We start from the raw sequence: 27,085 nt of genomic DNA on the forward strand, positions 1-27,085 counted from the left end.
AAAAGAGAAGTTAAGAGGCTGTCAGCTAGAAGCCAGCAGTAACAGGAGCTGCCTCCACAGTCAGTGGTGCCAGCAGGACCCCTCTCTCCCACATGTGACCATGGGAGACGTTACTGGTCTGTACCCTGTGCCAGTTTCTGCAATCTGCGCTATCTCGGTGGAGAGGGTGGCACGAAACCTCCCGATCCGTGCTGCCCGCGCCTCGGCTGCCGGGCAGGCTTGCGGGGCGCTCAGCATGGGCAGGGGGTCACTCTGGCAGTGCCGAGCCCAGCGCTCCTGCAGACAGGAGTGTCTGCTGGGGTCTGACTGCAGGTAAAGTGCCAGCTTTATTGTGAAGGTACGTTTTTTGAGTAATACACTGAGGTGGGGCCCTTGTTTAATGTTTATGATGGGATCGGTGTTTTCTTGTAGGGATTTTTTGTTCGGTGTGTTTGTAATGCTCCATGTACCCTCTTTACAGCCAGCTATAAAGAACAGAATATGCATCTGTTCGTTTCAGACCACAGCAGCCTGATGTCGATGTGCTGTTTTTTCTCAGTACTGAGTATCTCATTAACAAAGAAAGAAATATGCACTTTTCTCCCTAATGGCAAATATTGTCAATTGACTGTGACAGCCCATAATCAAATTCACAACAAATGTATGGTCTCGTATCTCTTAACTTTATGTGAAAATGTACTTCAAAACTGAGATAAAAAGTCAGGTAAGATTTCTCATACATACTGAACAAAAATTTTGTGTTAGTCTGTGAGTAACATCCTGGCTTATGATTTGGGTTTTTTAAGCTTCAGTCTGTTGAAACAATGTTTTCGAATCCATTTGAAGAAGTTAGAGAGTCTTAGCTCATACTCTGCTGTATCTTGTGTGATGTTTGGTCTTCCCTAAGAATTCTGATGAAGTATTCTTACGGGTATGGTGTGACCGCTCACACCTCTTGCTGTGGTCCACACACCTGAATAAATGAGTCCTTGTATTGAGGAGAAAGATTGAAAGATGCTGAGAAATGTGCAAGCTTGAGATACATTGAAAATACAAATGTTTTGGGGGAGGCAGTCTGTCCCCTCTGGAGACCCATAAAGACTTAGGTCATCAAAGCTCAGCGTTTAATTTCAGTGATGACTTATTACAACAAGGAAAACAACCAACCAACCAACCAACCAAAAGGGCAAATAATGCTGCTTTGCAGTTGGGAAATTTATTGAGCTTGTCCTTTTCTGAGCAAACTTAATTTAAAATAAAAAGTAGCACATTGTGAATCAAGTAAGATTACCTACAAAGACTAAAAGCAATGATGAATCAATTTTAATCTGTGACGCTTAATTTAAATTAATTGCATAAACATGACAGTCATCTCCATGAGTGGACTGGGAGGACTGCAGGGGGGTTTCCAGAGCTGCTCTTCAGAAAAACCTGCCTGGGCAGCAGGCTCAGCTTTCCCCCAGCTGCTGCTCACTGCCACCAAAAATACCTTTCTCAGAGGTGTGACTCCTGATGTGGCCGGTTCATAGGACCAATGGGACAACTGACATTGGAAGGGACCTCAGGTGGTCTCTTGCCCAACCTCCTGCTGAAGGAGGGTCAGCTGGGAGATCAGAGCAGGTTGCTCAGGGCTTTATCTGGGGTCTTGAAAACCCCCAAGGAGGGAGACTGCACAGCCTCTTTGGGCCACCTGTTCCACTGCTTCACTGTTTCCTGATGAAGCAGCTCTTCCTTATACCCAAGTCAGTGCCTCTTGTGTTTGACTTCTCGTCGCTTCTCATCTTCCCACTGAAGACCCTGGAGCCTGGCTCCATCTTCTCAGTAACCTCCACGTAGGTATGGGAAGGCTGTATTCCTGTCATTGCTTCTGTGATTACCGAGGCCCTTGCAGCGACACAGATTCAGTTCTGTTGGCAGACGGAGAAAGGGAATGGTTGGAGAAAAAAAATCTGGGAAGCAGACACGAGTTCAACCAGGTAGTTTCCTGGTCGGCTATGGAATTCCACTGTTAGGAGAGATTGCATTGCATCCATGAATACTACTTCAGTGGCTCCTGGTCCGTGTCAGACGTCAATCAGGAAATGGTAAGGAGAAAACTGGGAAGCCAGGAATCTGCTGTTGTAATGCACGATAGAGGATGTACCTGTAATTCAGGCTGTGCGCTGGGAAGGGTGCTGTGCAGACTGCGGGCTCTAGAATGGGAAGTCCTTACTGGCAAATCGACAGCCTTCATGAAAACAGTACAGCTGGAAAGGAGTGTCACCGGTGTGTCTGGATATATCATAGCCAATGTTCTTGAGCTTGAATAAGCATGTGTTGCTCAGCAGTGAAGTAATAACCTACAGAGTAGCTTCTCACCATAGTGCCCGTTGCTGTACATGCCAGAGGAGCCTAGGAGGGAGACAGCATGCCGGTGTGCACACGTTCTTTGTCAGGAATGTATTTTATTATAGTGATACGTTGCTGAACCCTGCATGTTATCTTTCTCAGATGTAGCCCCTATCCTTTAAGTTTACCTTTGCCTTGTTCTTTCAAATCCCGTTGTAATAGTACGTGGAGGATGTTTAGAACCACAGCATTCTGAAATGGTCTGTCTTGGAGCTTGGTAAGGAAGAAAATGCTGCTATCCTAACTGAATTTAGATCTAGCTATTCAAACTGAAGGCAAGTAATTAAGATTTTAAAGTGTATTTCCTGTGCATAAGGAAAGTTAAGATTGAGCAACTAAAATGGCAATACTGAAGAGGCACTGTCGGTATCAGTTAGCATGCACCTTTTCTAAGGTGTCCTGCAAGAATAAAGTATTAAGGATTAGACAAACGTATTCCAAGACATGAATATTATTACCTGGTTTTAAAACTCCTTGTGCTGTGACTACAAATTTCTGGCTGCCTTGATATCAACATGATATTTTTCACATTGTCATAAAACCTAACAATTTCTCTTCCTTGATCTTTTTAGAGCACTTTTATCAACAGACCTGCTCTAGGGATTTTACCTCCAGAGAACTTTGCAGAAAGACTGAAGGAATCTTTGCTATCAGTAAGTTTGAGATAGCAGTGATGAGTTACTAAGTTTTGTGTTTAGGGACACAGGCATGTCAAGGGATGCTATGGATTTTACTAGGGAACATTACAGATTAGCTGTTTGCCCACCTGCCTTCCCAGGACATGTAATGAGATCAAACCTTTTTCCCTGACTTGCCAGCTGAATGTGGGGGTGACATATCTGCTCTGCACAGATACTGCCTCTTTCATTCTGGATTCAAGAACTGATGAGAAAAAATGTTTTCACTAATTTCTGTTCCCTGTGCTTCCATAAGAGACAGTGGAATAAGTGGCTTCTGTCTTGATTTAAATTTGAAGGTTCTTGGGACAGAAGCTGAGTCAAGCCCTCTCAGCTGCAGCTGAAACTGCCTTTCTTCATCATAGGCATGGCTGGTCCCCCATTGCACCGCAGCTCAGGACCTTAAGGACTGATCAGTATTACCATCGCTTTGCACTATACTTGTGCTTAATATTGTGGAGTCATTTTCTGTCTTCATTGACAGGTGGCTCCTAAGGGCCTGCCACAGGTGATCACCATGTCTTGCGGATCCTGCTCCAATGAAAATGCCTTTAAAGCAATATTTATGTGGTACAGAGTGAGTAAAATACCAAGATTTTTTTTTTTGTAGGTTTAGATGTAGATATGAGAACTTATTCATAATCAGAACTGTTACTGTAAAACAAAGTAAGCCTTGGAGGGTTGCCTTGGTCATGATGTTATTTATATTCAACCTAGTATGAAATCTTTATTAAAAAGTGTTCTTCTAAGCTTTCACTTATTTTTCACAACTTTAGAAATTATAAAGAAAAGGAAATAAAAGAAAGTGCAGATTGCAGTCAGTATGTAAGAGCCACAGTCAGTCTCATCTTTGGTTCTATTTAAAATTTGAAATACCAGCGTTACTCATTTGTGGTGCAGCCATAAATGCCTTAGTTACAACTACAGGAAAACTATCTGTTGGGTGGTTGTTTATTTTTTTTATTATTTTTTTTTCCAGAACAAGGAGAGGGGCCATACTAATGTCACAAAAGAGGAACTGGAATCTTGCATGATTAACCAGGTAACATTTGTTCTTTACCACACCTACAGATGCGCCACTGGCTTGGATTTATAAGGGAAGATTGGGAGGAAAAATTGGCATTACTGTCTCCGAAGTGGAATCTCAGTTTTTTAAATTTAGGAAATGGCGAATTACAAACCGCTTTCAACAAATATCAAGACCTGTTGCTTGTATTCTTTTGCATCCTTCCCAGTTGTGAATCTTGGGAAGATCTCCCTTTTTCCATGACATATAATATGCTAGAGAGGGGCCCAGGTGACGGATGGTTCCATGGAGACCAGATCATTAATATATGGACAAGTTTACAAATAACAGACTTTCTTCCCACCCACCCCCCACCCCAAAGTTGTGATTTTGATAGCTTAAAACTGATCAAGGGGTTGATTAAAATTTGACTGACTAACCATAGGCAGGATGAGGAAATTGAGATGCTGCTGATAAAACTCTGAAGTCCTATTCACCTTCAAGCAAGGTGGTCTTGTTCTTGCCAGTCACAAATCTTATCATGCAACAATAGCAGAAAAGAGAGTATTTAATCTCTTCTTTGAGATAATCATGTTAGAAATGAATGACCTGCTGGTTTCAGCCTGATCTTTGGCACTTCTGTAGCGATAAGCAATTAATTTCATTCCCATGGGATTGGGGAACTCATTTGGCTTTAAAAAGGAGAAGGGTTCTTAAAGGGTTTTTTGCTTTTTTTGTCTTCAGAATTATTAAGTCCTGTGATGTTGCTTATGGCATGGTCAGACAGATGGCTGTGCCAACACAGATAAGAGGATGGCACATCATGACCCAAAGGAACAGGAATTTTCTAAGATGCCCAAAGACTTGTAAAACTAATGATCGCCTTTGTCCAAGTTTAGCTGTCTAGACGTTAGGATTCCTCTTTGAGCTAATTGTCTGAGTTCTCTTTACAGTTGGGGGAGGGGATGGATTTGAGAGGGCAGCTCCAGCCCTTGTTTCAGAGGGGATCTCCAGAATCCAGTTACAAATACCGAAGCCTTGACCCGGTAGCTGAGTGTGGGGTACAAGACTAAAGGTGTACATGGAGTGTGTTAAGTGGTGACAATCCTCTCACTCGCAGGATACGAGAGAGGTATAAAGAGAATTTGTATTTTTAGAGGAGTTGGGGGACTAGGCCCAGTGGATCCGTTTATTAAATTCCAGATAGTGTACAGTTTGCATGTCCTTTGTCATGGTTCCTTCTCATTCTTGGTACAGCGAGTCACCAGGAATGCATGGGGTGTCCAGCACAGGGCAGCCCCAGTTCTCCCCGCAGAGCACCCGGTGCCACAGCTGGGCACAGCCACCCCGTACGCACGTGCTTGAAGTTCGTTCAAACCAGGCTGATTGCGCTGAACGTTCAGCCTTTGTGTGAGCTGTATGTGAAGTGATATTATGATATGGTATCAATTGCCAAGTATTCGTTAATATTAACGATTAATTTTAAGAGGTCAGGTAGGGGATGACAAATGCATTTGTTTAAATGGGTAAATGTAACAATTTGTGGTGCCTGATGATTGGAGAGGAAGCTGATTGGCATGCTGTGAGCGGCAGCAGCTTGGCTCCAGCTATCCTGCTGTGCTCTGGCCATGGGCTTGTGTCTGGGTTGCGCCAGGCAGCTGCGCGGGCGGCAGGGCCACCTGCCCCGGCACCGCCTGCTGACCGCCGGCCTGTCTGCTCTGCTTGCAGCCCCCCGGCTGCCCCGACTACGCCATGCTCTCCTTCATGGGCGGCTTCCACGGAAGGACCCTGGGTAAGAAGCACTGCTGGCCACACCGCCCCTGCCCTTGCCTCCTCTCGGCTGCGCAGTAAGCTGTCACCTCGCTGTAGTTCCTGAGAAGTTGTTTTTCTCCTTAGATCGTTCCAGTGGAGAAACTGTAGGTTTATTAGTTTGCCTTGGAAGCTCCCCCCAGTACTGAAACAAAATATTTGAATGAAAGTGGGAATAAATTTTACTTTTTTTTAAAAAACAGGTTTTCAGAAGGTCTCTCATTTTCATTCTGAATCCAAGGTTTCCTGTCTATACTGCTAAAAATTTAACTCTGGGGGTAAAAGCACCACAACAGACAAACAGTATGTCACTAATTTTTACCATTTTGTATCAGCTCAATCCCTGTTCTAAACATGTTACCCCAGAGCGCTGTAATTCTGGGCTTTGCGAGCAGTTGTCTTTGGGCAGGTGAAACCCATCTCATCTGAGCAACCTGTTCAGGGGAACAAGAGGTTCTCCTGTTCTTCTGAAACAGCGCATGTGGAAACTGATGCTTGAACGCTAGAGCAATCCACTTAAGCTTGACTAAATCCAGTTACCCAGTTTTTCAGAAAATAAAGTGAAAACATAGAGCAATTAAAAGAATTCTACAGTCCTGGTGTTGGGCAGTTGTTTACCTCTTGGTAGCTTTTTTCCTGTATTTTTCCTAGACAGGTATTATTTCAATTGTTGCTTTTCTGGGTTTAGGTTGCTTAGCTACAACTCACTCTAAAGCCATTCATAAGTTGGACATTCCATCGCTGGACTGGCCTATTGCTCCATTTCCAAGGCTGAAGTATCCTCTGGAAGACTTTGTGAAAGAGAATCAACAGGAAGAAGCCCGTTGTTTAGAGGAGGTAAAAAATTCACTGGCAGCTTTCTCTTGGTTTTGTTTTGAAATAATGAATAGTCAGTAGGATTAGCTGCTTTTCACTAAAAGAATGTTTTCAGGGATTGGAACAACATGTGATTAAAACAGCATTCACGGTTGTTTACGGTCCGAGGTTTGTCCCTGCCTTTCAGAAGAACAGCCAGCTCACTGCAAACTAGGGCTCTACATGGATCGTGCCACAGTGCAATTTCACACGCAGGGCAAGTTCATTGTATCACAGTGAACTTGGCTGCCAAGGGAGAGCGCGGGTGTACAACCCTCTGCAGAGATCCTGTAACAGGATTTCGAGTTTTTCAGCTTTTTTGTGGTAGCTGCCTGGCATAGCAAGCTACAGCGGTTTCCACCAGACTTTCAGCTGAAATGTGCTAGAGCTTTCACACCATTGTAGATAAACGTGCAACTAGTTACAGTGTGGTTAGGATACAACTTAAACTGAGGCATTTTTCAGGAAGAAGAGGGCAGTGTTAAATGCTGCTTGTTAATTCCTTGTGCTTCCTGACACCTTTTAGCCAGAGATGTCTTTGAAAAGCTGAAGTTCTGTTGCTAAGATTTAATCTTTCTGGGAGTAAATTTGTGAATGGTCTGAAAGGAGAATGTACCATAAACGTGTGATTTCCAGGTGGAAGACCTGATTGTAAAGTACAGGAAAAAGAAGAAGATTGTGGCTGGAATCATTGTAGAACCCATCCAGTCAGAGGGAGGGGACAACCACGCTTCAGATGACTTCTTCAGAAAGCTACGAGATATTGCCAGAAAGGTAGTAAAATATTTCAGTGTTTGCTCAGTGGTAGCTAAACATGCAAATACTTCTTCCTGTCTGCAGGGGCCAGCCGCCCTGCCCAGGCACTCTGGGAGCTTCCCAGGCCTCCTCACTAGCAGCTGGGGTAGTTACATACTTGTGTTCAGATACAAGCAGCCCTCGTCCGCGCAGTTTTCTCTTCCATTCGATGCACACCTAGTGGTTTCCTCAGTCTGGTAAATTTTCTTTTACTGTCTGAGAGAGAAATTACTCGTAATTCGTTAACTATGGATTTTGCAGTAGTGTTCTTTAAATGATGATTTAAATTTGTTGAGGGGGTTCAAACAATTTCAGAAGAGGCGGGTTTGGAAAAGGGTCATTTTTTGTTGACATGCTTGGTTTTAGTTGCAAAAAAAAGCTGAAATACAAATTGAGTCCAGCCATAGCGCTGATGTTCCAATAAAAGAATGAAAAGAACAGATGTCTTGATACTTGGGAGTGTGAAGTTACCTGTTTAGAAGCACTCCCCTCAATAATACCTACTCTGAGCTTTTTTAACCCTCAAAACATTTGTGTGCTGACAGAGAAGAGCATGGGTGACATTTGGAAAATTCTGTTCTGCCATGAGAAGCAGCAGCTTCTCCTATTGTTAACAGCTGCTCGTGCCAGGGTGATAAGAGTAAATACAGTGAAATGAAAAGGTTTGCCCTGGCTAACGTGAGATGCTGCAAAAAGTATTTACCAATTGTTTTTAATTACAATATCATATGGCCTGATCTCCCTGTCCCAAAGTTTCAACAAAATACTCCTTCACATTACAAAAGCCCACATTGCCACATAAAGTGAGTAGCTCTTCCAGCAGGCTGGTCTGAAAAGGCAGCTCTTCCAGGATCATTTTAGGCCCCTAGACAGAAGGGTATTGGTATTGCCTTTGTGCCACACAAAATGTCACCCAGACTCCTCCCAGATGTTTTCAGGTATCCTCTAGAAATGTTTAAGACTATATAAAAACATGTGCTTTGTGAATTTAGGTAGAAAATAAGTTTCTAGTGTCTTTCTGAAAAAATAGCTGAATTTGTAATTGTGAAATCTAAGGCACAGTGAGTGGTGTTGGTACGGGGCTTGAGGAGGGGAGATTTGGAGCGGTGGAGGGTGAGGGAGCAGGGATCTTGCATGTAACAGGCTTGTATTTATCTATTCGCTACGGGAGGTATTTTTGATTCGGAAGTGAGGACTCACATTCCCTGCTCTTCACATCTATCCCCGCAGCATGGCTGTGCGTTCTTGGTGGATGAGGTGCAGACGGGAGGCGGCTGCACAGGAAAATTCTGGGCACATGAACACTGGGGCCTGGATGACCCAGCTGATGTGGTAACGTTCAGTAAGAAGATGATGACAGGAGGATTTTTCCACAAAGAGGAGTTCAGGCCAAACGCTGTAAGATTTTCAATGAAACTTGAACTCTGTGCTAGTTGGTGACACGTTCATGGGTAACCATAATGTCCATGGAAGAGACAGGCCTGCCTTCAGTAACGCAGGCTCAGCTCGATGGAGCTGCTGTTTCACAGATACTTGCTTTGTGCTTGCACAAAAGTTGTTGCTGCTTCACTTTTATTCCAGTTGCTGTCAGCCACAAGGGTCGTAAAGCTGATGGGAGGGACAGAGAACTGGTTTAGCCTGATGAACTAACCCTCAGTACAAAATCCAACCACAAACCAATGTCTTTTTCTCTAGGGCACCTTGGGTATCCTCAGAGCTTGTGTGTCAGCATTATGGATTTTGTCAGCAAGATTTCTTCTCATTAATGACATTTAGATGTAATAAATGGGAAAAAAAATAATTAAGGGGGAGAACCTAAAGCTTGAATGTAAAACCTGTATGGATGATACTTGTCTGCGTGCCATCTCTAGCCATGTTTCAGTGAAATGGCAGAGCAGCAAGACAGATTGCACTACATTTGTAGCGTAAAGTAGTTGCCCTTTGTTTCTGAAAAAAAAAAGGGGGCGTTATGAGATTAGTGAGATTTTTTTCATACACCAGATGAGATTTTTCATACAGCAGATATTTGCGCTACCAGTTTGATGACTTGCTTTTCTTTATGGTAGTGATTTGCCTGTTGACATGTTCCACAACTCTTTCCACCCTTTCCCAAGCCCTATCGAATTTTTAACACCTGGCTTGGAGATCCATCCAAGAACCTCATGCTTGCTGAAGTCATTAAGGTTATAAAGAGAGAAGACCTTCTAAACAATGCAACCCACGCCGGGAAAGCTCTGCTGACTGGGCTGCTGGATTTACAGGTAAGCACCTGGAAGGAGGGGTTTGCTGGTCGGGTAGGATCTGACCTCATCCAATTTAAACACTTGGGCTGAGGAACTCCAGCTGGGGACCAGACCATAACCGTAACTTGCCAGTTTATACCAGGGGTCCTCAAACTTTTTAAACAGGGGGCCGGCGCGCGGATGAAGTGGCGGGAGGTCATCTGCGGCTGCTTCGTTTCCCCTCCCAACCCCTAGCGGGGGGTTGGGGGTGGTGGTGTCTGTAAATACCGGGGGCCGGATTGGGGGCCGGATTGAGGACCGTGGGGGGTCATATCCAGCCCACGGGCCGTAGTTTGAGGGCCCCTGGTTTAGATACTTCAGTGCAAGCCCGTGTAGCTGTCCCATTTGGAATTGACATAAACTTACTGGCTTAAGAATGCTGGGTTTGTACAGCTTAACCCAAGAGAGTGACCCCCTAAATATCTGAAGGTGTGAGCTGCAGCTAGTTATGTTGTTTTGCTGGAAGGCTCTGGCAGCACAAGCAGCTACCATTTCCTTGTCCTGAAAGTTCCTTTTAAAGGAAAGTGCTTTTGTATTTTGTTATGATGCTGTTGGGCTGTTGACACAAGAAAACTGTAGCTCTCCCTCCCTTGACTAGTGGAAATTCCTCACAGCTTTAACTGTGGAGCCCTACGTGAGAGGGAAAATCACAGGCATTTAAGGGTACGCTCGCAGCTGCTCACCTCCCAGAAGGGGTCTTTTGCAGGACAAAACCAAATAGTGTCTCTGCTCCCTCCACAGCTTCAAGCCGTAGCAGGCAGAACAGAGACAATTACAATCTTCATACTTTGGAGGGCCAGAGTACGACTAGCACCATCCAAAAAAGGTTATTCTTATACAAGATGAGGATTGCAACTGATAGTAAGTGAAGCAGCTAATACTAGCAAGCACCTTAGCACAGCCTAAGAACGAGCTGGCCTCTAGCCCCATTCCGGATTATTTATGCTCAGGTTTTCTGAAGTGCACATTAGATGCAAGGTGCTCTACACTTGCTTCGGGAGTCTCAAAAAGGGGCGTAAATTGATTCTCGTTTCCTGCTTTGTGAGGAGAGCACCTGCCTGCTGTGGGCTCTGCAGCCCGTGGCTGTTCGGACCTGTGTCAGGAAGGGGAGCGGGACACAAGTTTATGTGAGAAACGAGCCTGTGCCACAGCTCCGCTCCACCAGGCCGGAGGCGGCAGGTCTGCAGGTGGCAGAGCCTGGCAGTGCTGCGCTTGCTGCCGGGTGCCCTCTGCTGCAGCAGCTGCCATGCATACCTGCTCGCCTCTCTTTGCAGGCTCGTTATCCCCATCTCATCAGCAGAGTGAGAGGAAGAGGAACATTCTGTTCGTTTGACACTCCAAATGATGCAACTAGAAACAAGTTGATTACAATAGCCAGAAACAAAGGTAAGAAAGTTTGTGTGCGTGTGTATTAACTTCAAATGCCAAAGGGCACACACGTAATGCTTTACGTTTTCCTTTTTGTATGGCATACGTGTACTACAATAGCAGAGGACAAGAGTGAAATTATGATCAAAGCTGTATTTAGACTTTTCTGGCAAGACTTGCGTTTTCAGAGACATCAGACCAGACCGTTGCGTGGTGTGAACGTTGACTGTTCTCTATAGGTCTGACATTACTGAAGAGATCTACGCAGGGCATGAGTTTTTGCAACAACACTTTCCTATTCCTCTGCAGTGAATTGAAGTGCACCCAGGCATGGCTTATTTCTAGACACAGCTGAGGAAAATTAGAAGTTAATATAACTGTCACTCAGGAAAACACAGAGCTGTGAATTCTATGGGATACCTAATAATGAAATAACGAGTTGCCAAAAAAGGGCACAGACCTACAGCTACATCCCTCTCTTACTCCAGAATCCTCACCCAGCTGTAGACAAGCGCAGGTATTGGGAGGGGAGCCTTGTGATCTGAAGCCTACCTAACATTCTTGTTGAATCTAACTGCATGTAGGCCCTGGGTTTGCTGCTGTTGCTCATACCTCTTGAAAGAAGCAGGCATGATGCTTGTGAACTATTTTGAAACCAAAATTTTACAGTGTAAGAGACACTGATATTTTTTGTTCTTGGAAACTAAGTCAGCAGGGAGAGAAGGCAAGTGGTTTGTTTCATGGTAAACCAAGGCTATGCGTAGAGGCAAGGTAAGCTCAGCTCAATGGTATGGATTTTTATTGCCCACAGCTATTTCAAAGAATTAAGTTTTTAAGATTTGGGGGTGAAAAAACCTAACAAAACTATGCATTTAAAGTACTGCAGGAAGAAGTTTGCCAGCACTGAGATATTTTTAACTTTTTGTAATGAAAACCAAAGTAGTTTAAAAACAAAATTGCAAAGAAACGTGCTGTGTCTTGCTCGTTCTGGTGGTGAGGTACTTAACCATCAGGGTATTGCAGCTCTGAAGCCTCAGACGCTGTCCGAGCTCTCCGCTGGATGGAGTCCTTGCACCGCTGCTGGGATTAGTCCCAGCACTCCACCTGTTTTACAGAACAGCCACAGGCACCCCCAGTGTTCTAAGTTGCTGTGAAGCTTGAGGCCCCTTTGCAGCAATGACTACGTGCTGTAGCATCTTGTGGTTGGCAGTGGCTGGGGGAGCATCTGTTGGGCCTCTGCAGTGAGCTGAACCTTGTCGGGAGGGCTGTGTTTTCTGGGTATTTGGCAAAAATGGAAATGACCAGAGGACCCGTTTTGCTCTTGGTTTAGGTGTGGTGCTGGGAGGCTGTGGCGACAGATCGATTCGTTTCCGTCCAACGCTGATCTTCAAAGATCACCATGCGCACCTCTTCCTGAACATTTTCAGTGATATCTTAGCAAACTTCAAGTAAAAAGCAGCTCCCTCACACAGAACAGCTGATTATGAAATTAGTTTGCATTAATTCATGTCTTCTCTACTTACAAGATAAGTGTAAAGTCATAAACTAAGGTTTGTGTTCTGTCTGTAATCCTGCCCAAGGCAAGCTGCTCCACACAGACTGGACCCAGGCAGAGCATTGGTACTGGTCACCAGCAGGTACATGCCGCTGTCCCACACTGTGCATTTGTAGAAGCTGTGGCCCTCCGTCTTCTGGCTTGGGTCGTATTAACTGCAGAGTCCTCTCTACGTTCATGGCCCTGATTATTTGATTGTCTAAATATGACCTGGCAGAGTCTGTTTTCGCAGGTGACCCCAGGTTTACCCCCGTGCCCAGAGGCAGCAAGTATGGCACAACACAGCCACGTGCCTGCCGTGCAGAAAGCGCCATTCTCTAGTGGTAGCTGGAATGAAATTGGTGTTTTGAGGAAAGCTCTGCTTTCCACCACTGCCAAGTACAGTATTTGACAGAGTAATTTCCAGCTTTATTCCCTTGCATACAGACGCCTGCCACAGCAGCGGGATCAGGACGCCATCAGCTACGCTGTGCCCAGCCTTCAGCCTACACGTACCGCTGCAGCGGCACTGACGCGCTCAGCCACACGGGCGGCGCTCTTAAGTGGGACTGAAGAACTTTTTTCCTCATCCTGGATTTTAAAACGTCTGATTTCTCTTACAATCAGAGTTGTACAGAGAAAACTATAACCTGAAGTATGTAATTTGACAAAGCTTAGAGAATCATGCAAAGCATGTCACTTCCACCTCTGTCAGCAATCTTGAATGATTTGAGATTATTTTACTGTTTGGCCATAACACACAATAGCCATTAATTTATCTACTACAAGTTCTGCTTGAGCTGTTTTTTTAAACTACAGCAGAACTGCTTGATCTTAGCCCTTACTTGACATCAGAGCCACTACAGTGAAGGCCAAGTCCCAACTGCACATTTATAATGCAAAGTAATCCTTTTCTTGTTTTAATAGTTTATGCTAAGTCCTTGGTATTTCAGAGATCTAGAAAGCCCCAGGATCCAAAGAAGTGTCAACAGTCGACAGAATTTGTTTCTCCTCAGAGAACTGTTTTGGATGTCCCTTTACTTAAGGCTGACTTGAACTAGGTCTTGTACCTCTTTTTTCCAGTCTCTTGGCTAGCAAGCGTCTGGATTTTGCTTGCCAAGTTTAACTACGTTTGCACCAAAAAGCAGGGACCACAGTGGACGTTACGGTCACCCTATTAGGATCTGACCACAATTTTCAAGTACATAATAAGAGACAGAGCAGTTAAAAGATTTACGTGTTTAATACAGTTACCAAAATGTGGAAGTTTCTTAGCTGCTTGGAGAAGTGTTAATTGTGGTTTCCCCATTTAATTTTTTTGAGTGCTGGTTCAGGGAAACTCAAGTACACTCACTTCCGCTAGCTTAAAAGTAAGGGGATTTCTGTAAACCTCTCTGCAGAAACCAGAATCCTGGTACCAGCTGGTCAGAACCTGAGCAGGTTTTTGAACAGCAGTTGTAGAAATCTGGAGGAAAGACTGGTAAATTGGTGTTCAACAAAACCTCATTGTCATTGCTGTCCTCATAAGCGTATTATCAGCAAGAAGAAAGTCAAACTGAGAACTGTATTTGACAGCATTTTGGGAATTAGTTTGCTCAACATATCAGTGCAGTAGTTTTAGTAAATGTCTCTAGCGAGTCTTGTACTTTTACAGAAGCAAAGGTCCAGTAATCTGAATTCTTACCACATCTTCACTTTTATTATGAATACTCTAGGTGTTTTTATAATTTTTACTGACACTCAGTAACTGTATACTTGTGTAAAACATGTTGATGAAATCATGTTAGAGAATACATAAAGCACTGCAGCTGAAGCATATAAAGTTAATATTGTTTACAGCATCCTGTGGACAGTGCCAAATAAATGTTTAAACAAATACTTAACTACACTTCATGGTGTAAGTAGTAACTGTACACAGATTCATAACAAATGACATCTCATGTGTAATCAATATTCTTAAATAAAATATTTATAATTGAACTTCTCCAGGGCTTTTCATTTTACACTTAGTACATGCCTAAGTGAATCATTTAAAACATTAAATGAACAGTTAATCAGGGTTAGCAGTGGCAGTTTTACTTACTTGCATCTGCTGATCCACCAAGCGACAGAGGTGTCGATACACGTGAGGAAGAACCAGGGAAAGGAATGCTCCCAAGTTCCCATGTTGGTGAGGGCCAGTTTATTTGCCAGTTTCAGGTGAGGTAACAGCTAGAAGAGCAGTGTAAGGCATTAACTTGCTTTTGACAATTCCTAAAAAGTTGTATGTGTTGCAAGTGATCAGGTTTGATTCTTTCTCGGGTTTAAATCCTGCTCCTTATTTCTACTGAGGTTTTGGAAAAGGAGAATTTACACTAACACCACATAGTAAGACCACTGTCCTTCATAGACATGGGTGCTGAGGTGATCAACCCTGCAAGTTCAACAGAACACAAAGTACACATATTTTCAGACTTAATCCAACACAGACTGTAGGTGTCTTTCCTTTTTTTGTTTCATTTTAGGTAAACCCAGACTGGGGCAGTAGGGAGTAGAAAGGGTATTTGGCAACAGAACTGTTGATGTTCGGATAACGCCCAAATGGGTAAACACATCAAGGGATACAGATGACTTGTTTCCCAGGTTATGTGGTAATCTTCACAGAATACTGCTTAATTCACATAATCCAAGGTAGTTCTGGTAACATTTACTGAAGTTCTTGCAACTCAAGTGTTACAGCATTGACTAAGTGTCATTTATACATACAAAAGCAGCACAAACATGAATAGATGCAAAGAAGGACAAGTAGTTCCAAATTGTCAAGATGATCACTAGGATCCAAACGGAACAAGGGATCACAGGCTGTCCCTGTAATTCACAGCACCACAGTTTAGGAGTGTTCTTCCTTGATTCCAGTGGGAAAGCAGTTTCTATGAGAGGCTCCTGGAATGCTGTCCCAGTCTTTAACTTACCCTCACAGCCAAATGATGTGTCTTGCAACATGCACCTTTGTTTTGCCTAGTTATGTTCACATCCTGGAAGACCTTGCCAAGAGAGCCCCCCCTTCCCCCTACAGCATTAGATATCACTCTTCCTAGCTCGCGCAGTATCATGAATGCACGAGTATGTATGCGTGAGACAAGTTTTAATTTCAAGAGGCTTCCCAGTCAACCTAAAATTCACTAAAAAACCCAATTAATTTAAAGTGAAGAAGCTCTGGCAGAGTTACTGCATTTCACTTCAAGAGTTTTTCCTGTTTCAAACCCACCCAAGGGGCAGCTGAAACAGGGTCAGGATCGGTAATTCGGCCGCCTCCCGCACATTCCAGGCAGGGCAGTTTAGACTCAGAGCTGCTGGCAACAGCGCACCGCACACATCACTATCCAACACCAAGAGATGCTGCCCACACCATAAACCAGTTGCAAAGATATTTAATCTGGGGATTTTTTTTTACCATTGCTACTTCCTACACCAAGTGCACTTACCAGCAGGGTTTGCATAGGAAAATGACAGAAGTATGTTGGTTTGGCAAACTAACTGAACTTTTGCAGAAGAATAAGCACAACATGCAACAAGGAAAATCACTGGAAACTACCTGCTGTATCACTTAAGTTCTCCAAATATCTGAGTAAACTTCTGTCTGTCTACAATCTGGCCAAACTTAATTGTAAAGTATAAAATATCTGTACTATTATACCGTTTGAACTGAAGAAGTAGCTCCCCCTTGCTATCTCCAACTTCATCCAAAGTCATCACCGTCTCTATGGGACAGTAAATGTCATTCCGCCTTCCCCAAAATGTCAAGTGGGCCACTCTGACAGTATGGCCAGTTTCATTTAAGTAGATCAATCCAATAATTCGTCTGAAAAAGTAGCTCATACCATACAACATTGCACCAGCAAAGAATGCAATGCCAGTTGTATATAAGAGGATATTCAGAGAAACCTGGTCTTGCAGATAGAGGTAGCAGATGGGAGGCAGAGTGACCATGGTGGTGGCAGTCTGTAACAGCTTCAGTCTGGACAGCACCTTGCAGTATTTAATCCATGGAAACCTGTAGACCAGCTTGAACTCTTCTGCCTTCTTATCCATAGCCTTTTGTTGGACCATGGCAGCAGGGGCCAAGTGGCACAGATGCACAGGTGGCTCTCGCTGTCTCCCCAGGTAATTACTAACACCATGAAATCGCTGTTTTTGCGAGTGCAAACATTCCCATGTACCAAAAAGCCAGGGTGGGCGAGCATCTTCCTTCCTCCATGACCTTGTCCAGAGCTTGTTTTGTAGACATCTCCCAAACAATGATGCCATGCAGACTTCAGTCCTAATGCTGCAGAGCCTAGCCTGTAAAGGAATATTCCCACAGGTCATCACTTGAGTCTTCTTTATAACTGAATCATTTAGCTCAGAATCTGTTCCTTCGGCACCTAATGACAGTAAGCATAAGCCCCAGTTCACTGTAACCTTGTATTTGAAAACTAGCATTATGTCAGGAAACTGCTGCTCACGCTTGCATGGCTCCCTGCAGCTGAAGAGGGAAAACACTTTTGGCAATACGGCCGGTACCAAAGTTAGCTTCCCGAAGGCAAGCTTACAGCAACCCCTGCCTCTCTTCTTTTGACCAACACCAAAGTGAAAGCACCAGCACTACGGGTTGCTTCTACGCCAAGAGGGTAAGAGAGTCTGGGGCTGCTGGCCAGTGAAATCGGTGAAACGTTAAATAACCCACCTAAACAGCAACGTCGGGGAACAAAGCGGGCTATGCACAGCAAAGAGGCGCAGAGCATGAGCAGCACCGAAACAGGGACCGCGCGTTAGGAACCTGCGCAAGAGACGAAAGGGACCTCCTGCGCTGCCGAGCCGGCCTGTGCGGGGAGGCGCCACGGGGCCGACCGCCACGGTGACGGGCGCGGGGCAGGGGCCGCCATCACTCGAGGGCCCGGGCCGCGGGGGCCACAGCAGGCGGGCGGCCCAGCGCGGCGGGTAGAGACGCTGCTGCCCCGGTGCCCGCCTAGCCGGCCCCGGTCCGCCCCTGGCCCCGGTTCCCCCCGCATCCCTCCGGCCGGTCCCCAGCCCCGGCCCCCCCCCCGCCTCCCCCCCCGGCTCCCCCCCCGGCCCGTCCGCCCGCGCCCACTCCTGAGGCGCCGCGCGCCGCCCTCCCTCAGCTGCCCTGAGACGGCCGCGGCCTCAGCCGCGCTGCCTGCGCCTCACGGGCGGCCCCGCTCCGCTCCGCCGCGCCCGCCCGGGGAAGGGCCGCAGGGCCGGGCCGGTCGCAGGTCCCCCGGCAGCAGAGACCCCCGAGCCGCCGCCCGCCCCGCTTACCGCCGCCATGGCCGCGCCGACCCGTTCCCCCGCCGCGCGGCAGGGCGGGAGGGGGCGGCACCCCCTGTTTCCCGGCGGCCCCCGCGGTCCCGCTCCCGCCGCCCGGCCGGGCGCAATGGCGCCGCCGCAGCCCGCTGCGCTATGCCTCTTCGACGTGGACGGCACCCTCACGGCCCCGCGCCAGGCGAGTCCCGTGGGGCCGGGGCGCTGTGGCACGGCACGGCGCGGTGCCGGGCCCCGCCGGGGTGTTGGGGCGCGGGGAGCAGTTACGGGCCGTGGGCGCTGAGGGGCCGGGGGAGAGTGGGCCGCTGAGGGGTCGGGGGAGGGGGGCGCTGAGGGCCGCGGGGGTGCTGAGGGGCGGCGAGGGGGCGCTGAGGGCCGCGGCCCCCTGGCAGCACAGAGCAGGGGACGCGGCCGCCCCGGGCCCTGCTGCGGGACTGGCCGGCTGGCTTCGCCGCTTAAGGCCAAAAACCCCTAAATCCTCCCTTTTTCTTAAGGTTCCGCACGGCATTGCTGGGGTTTAATAATTCTTGCGCAGTGGAGGTGTTGGTCTCTTGATGAGCATGCTGACGAATCTAATTAATTTATTCTGAACCTAGAAGATCACGGCGGAGATGGCGTCGTTTTTGCAGGAGCTGCGCCAGAAGGTGAAGGTCGGCGTGGTGGGCGGCTCGGATTTTGAAAAGCTGAAGGAGCAGCTGGGCGACGATGGTAAGGGCTGCCAGGGGCAACCCCTCGTGCCCAGTTGCTTACAAGGAAGTTGTGAAGGTTAAGTGTAGGTTAAACCCGATCTCTTTTCCTCCTTCCTGCCTTTTAACTTTTTTCCTGGTGGTGCTGCATTGTGCTCTGCCTGTGACAGCTGCTCACGAACGGCCCCCAGGTTTGCGTGTTAGTGGCACCCCGATGTGTCGACGGTGAAACCCAGCTCGGTGCTGTACTGTAGCAGGGCGTTTCAGCGTTGCCGTTCCTGGCATTACGTAGATGACATATGCCTGTGCAGGCTGCTCAGCTGGCTGTGGGGTTAGGATGCAGAGATGGACTCTTGCTCTAGTCCTTTGGGAGACATTTCCTTTCCTATCTCAAAGACTTATCTTCAGTGCTCTTTACTTCATTGATGCCACTGATAGCTGCCTGTTGTGCCCAGATAGCTCAGAATTTGCCTGGCTTACAAGTGGTCTCCAGTAAGCAGTATCATCCTGCATTGTAGTGAGATTCTCACAATCCTCCAACATCTACTAAGCTCAGAATTTGCCTGGCTTACAAGTGGTCTCCAGTAAGCAGTATCATCCTGCATTGTAGTGAGATTCTCACAATCCTCCAACATCTACTATAGGTTAGTAACACAGAGAAAACAAACCTGAAATGGTTGTATTTGATGTGCTCTCTAGCCCAGCTGCATGCCAGGCTTCTGTAATATTTGAGGTCACTTCCCCACATTTAATGCAGAGAGGCATATTTGCAGGAGAGAAGGAGCCTTTAAGCAGACATACAGGTAACAACTGAAAGGCTTCACATAATCTGAGATGTGTGTTAATCTTGGAAGAGAAATAAGAGCAGCTTTGATCTTGTGCTCGATGTTGTGCTGCTGAATCTTTCATGCTTTATGATCTAATGTTTCACCTGTTTAATGTGTAAGACAATTCTGCATTAAGCATACAGGGGAAATCGTAAGTTATGGTCTTTTTGTTTGGTTGTAGTGGTTGAAAAATTTGACTACGTTTTTCCAGAAAATGGTCTTGTAGCATACAAAGACGGGAAATTCCTGAGCAAGCAGGTAAGTGTGAAATTTCCAGTAACACAAAAGAGAAATTACCTACAAAAGTTTTTGCTTTGTTGCTCCGGTGCAGTCTTCTGTAATCACCCTTCTAACTAAGGCCAGAATTGCTGCTATTTTCATGTGTTCCTTCTGTAACAGATCATTCATTTGGTGCTCTGATTCATGCAATGACCATCTGCACCTTAAACTTTATTCTTTGGGGTATTCTCCGAAACAAAAGCTATTCAAGTCTGGAGTGTTTGACCGAATAAGAACAGTGAAAATCCTGGAACAGCCTTTCCCTCAGCTTATCCATAGGAAATGGGGCCAAGCCCACTGCTCCTGGAGGTCCTATGGAATATGGCATTTTATAGCTGATGTCTGCTGGCCTTTGGGTTCAGAAAGTTTCTTCTAGATTCCTTGTAGCTGCTTTTTAGTATTAATTCAGAGTGCACATTTTGATATGTTGCATAAGGTAGAAGGTAAATACTCTAAATCAATATAAAAGTACATCTGATTCTAGATGCCCTAATCACCTTCATTGGTTCAACATAGTAATGGAGATTAAAAATTTAAAAGAGATCCTGGCTGAAATTGAGCAGTGGTTGCCAATTTACTGCAGTAACCATCTCCCATTTCTTCACACTTGGCTACAGTAGATATTAACTGCAACTTTTTGTTTAGGCCACACTGTTTCCTCCTAAAGCAGGTACCAGTAGGGAGCATATTAAATCAGATTTTGTTTTATGGTTTAAAAAAAAGTAAACAGTAAGAAAAATGCGTGCCTCTCATTATTACCAAAACATTGTTATTACCATGTGTGCATGGACTGAGGGTTGCTTATTGAAGGAATGTTTCTCTGTGGCGTTAACCATGCATGATTATCCAATGTCTGTGTTTTCCATGTGACTTGGTTTTAGAGTATCAAATTCTGAACCCTTGGTTGAATGGTGTTTATTTTGTTAGAACATTCAGGGTTACCTGGGCGAGGACATACTTCAAGATCTGATCAACTACTGCCTGAGTTATATTGCGAAGATTAAACTGCCAAAGAAAAGGTATATGCACACATGCATCTCGGTGTCACCATGATCTCCATGTTGCAGTGTTGAGTGTCAATATGTAAAGCAGGCTGCTCAGCAAAAAATGAGTAACTTGTGTTTTAGGAACACCGTGTACGTGAAACAGAGCTCAATCCATGCATACAAAGACAAGCTCGCAGCTGGTGCACAGGATTTAAATAAAAATGCAGAATCAGTATTTCAAGAGCAAAAGAAGTTCAGGTTTGAAGTAGGAGTATTTCCTGGACATGGTTGGAATTCAGCAGCATGTTTTCCAGAGATTAGAAGCATGCAGTAAGATCAGTTCTATGTGATATCTGAGGGTGCAGCTGCTCAAGACATTTAATACACACCGTATGTGAGGCTAGCCAGAAACACTGCCAAGATTGCTCTGAATTTTGCCCCTTCACCCCAAAGCTGACAGACTGGCCTGTCAGGGTCTTGAGAACCGGGTTCACAGGATGTTCCAATCATACTTCTAAAAGTCATTAAGGATGATGTTGAGGTTGCCAGATTCAAATAAAAGTCCCAAAGCCTCCTTGATGCCAGAGGTTCCTACATGTTTGGTATTTTATGCATACAGTGAGAGGCTGAAGGAGACATCTGATTCCCATTGTCTTCGGAATGAAACAAAATCTTATTGTGATACTCATTGTGATATTTTGAGCAATTTTTCATCTATTGTCAATTCTTTTTCAGGGGCACTTTTATCGAGTTCCGCAACGGGATGTTAAATGTGTCCCCCATTGGAAGAAGCTGCAGCCAGGAAGAACGAATTGAGTTCTATGAACTTGATAAAGTGAGTTACAGCTCTTAAAAAAATACCCAGCTGTTCTGGCAGAGGCAGTTAGGGCCAGGTTATGATTTTGAAAAAGCTTTTGTACTTTCTGCAATTTTTTTCATTTTAATCCTTTCCATGTGGTTTTACTAACTTCTTCCTTGGACTTCAGGAAATACACAATAGGGGTTTTGTTGCAATAGTTGACAGTGATTACTTGCAGAAGGCATGGGTTTGGCTCATGTTTCTTTTAACCCTGTATCCAGAGTACCAAACATCCTACCTCTGCACACAGTGTTCCTGAAAAACCCTGTCACAGATAGAACCATACTTCCTTGGAGTGCTCTATAGCATACCAGTCTACATCCATTTAAATCAATAAAACTGCTGAGCCACAGGATCTGTTCCCTGCTACACCGTAACAACTGTTTCTGATCTGATACAAAAACTGAAATCTGGTTCCTCAAAAGCAGTCTGCCTGTGACTGGATTAAGGGATGCTGAAAGCTATCTGAGCCTGAGGTGTTCTGACATTACCTTTCTTGCAGCGTATGGTATCAGATTGGTACCAGTTTTGAGACTCTCCCTATGCCTCAGTCTCCTTATTTGTAAAACTGAATTTTACTGGGAGTCAAAGCATACTGCCTTAGTGTTCTGAGATTTTCAGATAGAAAATCACTGCATGCATAGAAAATCACCGCATGCATGTGAAGTTTTCTCTCATTTTTTACAAGTTGCTAACATTAAAGTGGCAATAATCCCAGCATGCTTTCTGTGATAGTAAAATGTAACTGTATCACGCTAGTTTGGGTACTCAGACCTTTGGATATTTTTGGGGTGGTTTTTTGGGTTATCTTTTTATTGGTGACTTTTAGCACAGCATGTAACTGATGTTTGGTTTTGTTTCTTCTTTTTTTTAACAGAAAGAAGGTATAAGAGAGAAATTTGTAGCTGATCTACGAAGAGAATTTGCAGGGAAAGGCCTCACATTTTCTATAGGTATCACATTAGAAGATTGTAATTTAAAACATCCTTTGATTTAAATTTCACTTAAGTCATAGCCTCTTATGGCTATGACATTCCCTATCTCGTTTGTGTGACAGTTACCTATCGGGGTGGTTGCAGGCATTACGTGTGAGACTAAGCCTCTTTTTCCTCTTAGGCTTTCATTTGATATATTTTAATTGAAATCCATCAACAAAGAGAACTTCATTGCTTGTCATCAGTTCATTGTCTTTTAATGTCAGTTGTGTGACTGATTCTGCTCATTTTGAAACATTACATGCTTCTGATTGGATTTGTTTCTGCAAATCAGTTTTGATCAGAAATACTGTATCAGTACTGTTCCAGTAGCCCTTGGTTCTTAGTTCTGCAGCTGCATTGTGTGGGAGGAAGGAAAAAAATCCAAAAGGCAGTGCAAGCTTAAAGAGAAAAGTGGTAATAAGGGGGAATTAATTTTAATTTTTTTTTCTTTTTTTCCCCTCTCCTTCAACATATTACCACATTCTTGCCTCTTACTATTTTTTAGAATTATTAAAAAAAAAAAATATATATGGTTACCATTAGTGCTGTGGTATTGAAACAGTAAGGCAGAAATCAACTGCAATATAGCTTTCCTAAAGTATGTTGTAAATACCTTTGTGACACCCGCTTCGACCGGCAATGACACTGTTATGTCTTGGTAAAGTCCAAGGATTTGGGACTGAACAGTTAGTGTCCTGTTAGGCTGTGTTAGCACGGCTGATTTCTTCCCGTTTCTGTTCTGAAAGCTTTAGATTTGCCTAAGACTTCATGGCTGTACATGTACATGTACCAGTGGCTCTGTTCATTCGTGTAGTTTCTTTCTAAAAGTAAAAAGATTAAAGGTAGTTTTTAAAAAAAGGTTCAGTTTGAGAAAATGCTAAGACATTTGTATTTGTTTAATGGGTAAATAATAATCTGTAAGTCACAAGTGTAGTAAGTGATACCCTATAGAACACTCTTTGTACTTGTAAGACTTAACTCCAGGGTCTTACGTTTCTGTGACTTCTGCAAAACTCCCTCTAATAAAACCCTCTCACTTATGCTCCCCTCAGAAATGTGTTCTTATCCTAAACCAAGGTTTCCTTGGTTCCTGTCTATCCTAGGAGGCCAGATAAGCTTCGATGTGTTCCCGGATGGCTGGGATAAGAGGTACTGCTTAGGAATCGTTGCCAATGATGGATTCAAGACTATTTATTTCTTTGGAGATAAGACTATGCCAGTGAGTATTTTATTTTGTATATACATTTTAGAGCTGCTGTTTTAACCACAGACACGGTAGGTTCTAACCAATTGCCTTATGCCTGACAAGAATTGAGGTCAGAATAGAAATCTGTCCGTGTTTAACTGACCGCGCGTTACTGGTCAGCATAGTGCTGGGGGTAGCTGTGAGCATAGATTTTTCTTCTTCTGTTTCCTGAAGTGAACAGTGTTCTGTGTTTTTAAATTGAATTTCTGTAATTATGTTAAAAACCTAGGTGACATGACTATGTAAAACTGATTATCCTGTTTGGTTATTGTAGATTGATGCTGCTTGTTGGCTGGTGTTTATTAAACATATTTATTATCCATTGAATTTAATACTGTTCCTTTGCTAACCACGCTGTCTGTCTCTGCATTGAGGAACTGAAATTACATGTAATCCCTGTCCCTCGTCATCGGGCAGAGCTAAGTGACTCTGCAGGGTGATTCAGAGGCTTTTGAAAATACCGAGCAGAGACCTGAGCAGAGCTATCAAGGGCAACAGAAAGCACAAGGACTTGGATGAAATTAAAGCTGTCTGAACATGGCCAAGGACAGTGTCAGGCAAAGTTTTACAAGAAAAGGCTTAGTTGTGTAAGAACTTAGAGTTTTAGAACTATAATTACAAAGAACTTTGTAGCTTTGTAAACTTAAAAAGGCCAAGTTTTATAAGAAAAAGACAAGCTTTAAATTAAAGGGTTTATTCTCCCTTGACACTGGTTATAAAAGTAATTACCTGTCCTTTGCACAGAGTTCATGGACAGTTGATTTTAAACCCTGTAATCGGCAGTGCAGCATTTTCATTGTTTTGCAGTAGCAAGAGTTGCTGCTGACTCACTGGCAAGCAGTGTGGCGAGCAACGTACCGGCACTGGGTAACTGCTTCCTGTAGTGCACAGAGCCATGGCTGCCGGGCAGCTCTCTCGTGCAGGTGGCAGTGCCTTTGTTCGCTGAGCCAGCTGTGGAAAGATCTTTCATCACTCTTCTGTGATTAGAAACCAGTTACAAAGGTCACAGCAGACCAGTAGCTGGCAAGGCCACAACACTAACACAATAGCGAAGGATCAATGATTTAACCAACAGGAAAGGAAACCGAGCTGGAAGGAAGAGGGTAATGCAGAGAAGTTACAAATCCCGTGTGCTGGTGTAGTGTTCTGTAACAAGCTTTATACCCTATTAACAAGTAAATAATTTTAAAAGGTTGATACTGGGTCACTATACAAAACTAAAACCAGCTAAACTTACACTGAGAGTCCTGCTGTTCCATTACAGATGCTAATGTGCAGGTCAGGAAGTTCTTATGCAAGTGTTTGTGGTGGTCAGCAGGAGTTTCAGTACAGGTGTGCCATAAATGCGTTACATGGAATCTCAAAATGGTGGTTTACAGGTTTTTAGCTTTCTGGAAGACTTCTTAGACGTGACTGTTATCACAGACTGGTTTGGGTTGGAAGGGACCTTCAAGATCACCCAGTCCCAGCCCCCTGCCACGGGCAGGGACACCTCCCACCCGCCCAGGTGGCTCCCAGCCCCGTCCAGCCTGGCCTTGGACATGCCGGGGATGGGGCACCCACAGCTGCTCTGGGCAGCCTGTGCCGGCGCCTCAGCACCCTCACAGGGAAGAATTTCTTCCTTGTATCGCATCTAATTCTACCCTTGTTCAGTTTAAAGCCACCCCCCAGCCCTTGTCCTATCACCACACCTCTTTGTAAAACATCCCTTCCTTCCATGATTTCCTTTATGCGTCCCTTTTCCACTGCAAGACTGTAACTATACATGAAGTTACATAAAATTAAATCCTCTTCGCTTTTTTCCTCTTCTGTTTTCAGGGAGGGAATGACTACGAAATTTTCACAGACTCCAGAACAGAAGGCCACAGCGTCACATCCCCCCAGGATACAAGAAGAATCTGTGAAGAACTATTTTTTTAGATAAGAGTTTTAGAATTCACACTTGCAGAACGGTTAAGACACCTTAATAACTCAGAACCTCTTCATTCTGTATTGGGTTTTGTAATTGGCCACGAATAGCAAGCGCTTCCAAGGTCAGTCAGTACTGAAGGGAACGTTGCTGACCAGCGCAGTACAGCAGAGCTCCTTAGCACCGTCCTTCCACTGCTGCCATTTACACACGTACCTGGTTTTCTTTTGGGGCTGGTTGTGTGTTTTGGTGGTTGGTGGATTTTTTTTGGGGGGGTTGTTTTTTGGGGTTTTTTAATGAGTTTTAAGTCATGAGTAAACTTCCTTAGCTAATTAATTACACTTTGGGGGCTGGGGAACGGATAATCTGCCTATAATTGATTTATGGACTCAAAAGTGGCCTGCAAGGCTTTATCCCTAGTTTTTATTTTGAAGCTGCTTTTTAAATGAACATTTTAGAGTTGGTTGGGTTGGGTTTTTTTAGAATACTACCTTGTGGTATAAAGACGTGTATTATATGACAGCTGAGATCTTGTTTAAAACTGGAAGATGAGTAAAAAAGACAGGTTTTATTTTTTTCTGGAGGGTGGGAAGATAAAACTGAGCCAGAAGTCCCTGACCTCACCTCTGTTCCAGTGCAGGGTCAGAAGGTCCATCAAGTTTACCGCCACCAGGAAGGCTGGACCAACTGGTGCTAGTTACCTCCTCAGTATGGTTGTGGTGCCAATGCAGTACAGTCCATGGTACCTATGCTTCTTGCGGACTGTTTTTAAATCTAAAACCCAAATAATCTACAAAAATTAAAGACAACTTGAGCAGAGTAGCAAAATGTATTTCTGTCACTTATTACATTTCTAATTTTCTTGGTAAGACATTAAGGGTAGATGAGATTTTAGTACTAAGAAAAATTACCTAAACTGTGTTTCTATTAAAATCAAGCTGAAGCATGACAATCAGTGTAACTGTTATTATAACTATTCTCATCTTGCCTTAGGAAAGTAATCTTGTGTATGAACGGTTTAATCAGTAAAGGAGAACAAAATCTCATTTTATCATGAAAAATTACTGTTGCAGTTTGTCATTTTGGCAAATAAAACACAAAGCAGAACCTGTTGTATGCTGCCTGTCTGTACAAAGAAACGTTTGACTTGACTCTTAGCAATTCCAAGTGTATCATACACAGTAGAACAGTAAAAAAGGAGAGAATACAATCTATGTACAAACCACAATCCCCAAGAGGGCTTACAAAAAGGAGGGGGAGCGGTGATGCCTTCACACATCAGAACTACCTGGTCTTCTAACACCCTTCCCATGTGTCAGCCT

At 44.5% G+C, this 27,085-nt stretch overlaps 3 protein-coding genes across 5 annotated transcripts in view; 2 read left to right on the forward strand and 1 right to left on the reverse strand.

Moving 5' to 3' along the window:
* ABAT (4-aminobutyrate aminotransferase) overlaps positions 1-14,673 on the forward strand; it is a 57,482-nt gene extending 42,809 nt beyond the window's left edge. For both annotated transcript variants that reach the window (XM_055710107.1, XM_005441525.4), the window contains exons 7-16: positions 2,940-3,020; positions 3,529-3,621; positions 4,024-4,086; positions 5,779-5,842; positions 6,548-6,696; positions 7,351-7,488; positions 8,740-8,907; positions 9,624-9,770; positions 11,066-11,177; positions 12,490-14,673. In XM_055710107.1, coding sequence (XP_055566082.1) covers positions 2,940-3,020; positions 3,529-3,621; positions 4,024-4,086; positions 5,779-5,842; positions 6,548-6,696; positions 7,351-7,488; positions 8,740-8,907; positions 9,624-9,770; positions 11,066-11,177; positions 12,490-12,611 — 1,137 coding nt within the window. In that variant the 3' untranslated portion in view covers positions 12,612-14,673. The remainder of the gene's footprint in view (positions 1-2,939; positions 3,021-3,528; positions 3,622-4,023; positions 4,087-5,778; positions 5,843-6,547; positions 6,697-7,350; positions 7,489-8,739; positions 8,908-9,623; positions 9,771-11,065; positions 11,178-12,489) is intronic.
* On the reverse strand, positions 14,367-18,091 carry TMEM186 (transmembrane protein 186). Of its 2 annotated transcripts, XM_055710112.1 has the most exons (3): positions 17,992-18,091; positions 16,370-17,013; positions 14,367-14,904 (listed from the first exon to the last, which is right to left on the reverse strand). In XM_055710112.1, the coding sequence occupies exons 1-3, from the start codon at positions 17,998-18,000 to the stop codon at positions 14,889-14,891; spliced, it is 669 nt and encodes a 222-aa protein (XP_055566087.1). In that variant the 5' UTR covers positions 18,001-18,091; the 3' UTR covers positions 14,367-14,888. The 2 variants fall into 2 exon arrangements, with proteins under 2 accessions (XP_055566087.1, XP_055566086.1); XM_055710111.1 differs by lacking the exon at positions 14,367-14,904 and having other exon boundaries at positions 15,365-17,013.
* Positions 18,092-18,106: 15 nt separating this feature from the next.
* PMM2 (phosphomannomutase 2) lies at positions 18,107-26,862 on the forward strand. The gene is made up of 8 exons (XM_055710113.1): positions 18,107-18,175; positions 18,591-18,702; positions 19,689-19,765; positions 20,714-20,805; positions 21,508-21,607; positions 22,509-22,584; positions 23,712-23,827; positions 25,673-26,862. Exons 1-8 carry the CDS (start codon positions 18,107-18,109, stop codon positions 25,772-25,774), a joined length of 744 nt encoding a protein of 247 aa, XP_055566088.1. The 3' UTR covers positions 25,775-26,862.
* Positions 26,863-27,085: the final 223 nt, after the last annotated feature.

This window comes from Falco cherrug, chromosome 4 (genome assembly GCF_023634085.1).
Source record: "Falco cherrug isolate bFalChe1 chromosome 4, bFalChe1.pri, whole genome shotgun sequence".
NCBI lineage: Eukaryota > Metazoa > Chordata > Aves > Falconiformes > Falconidae > Falco > Falco cherrug.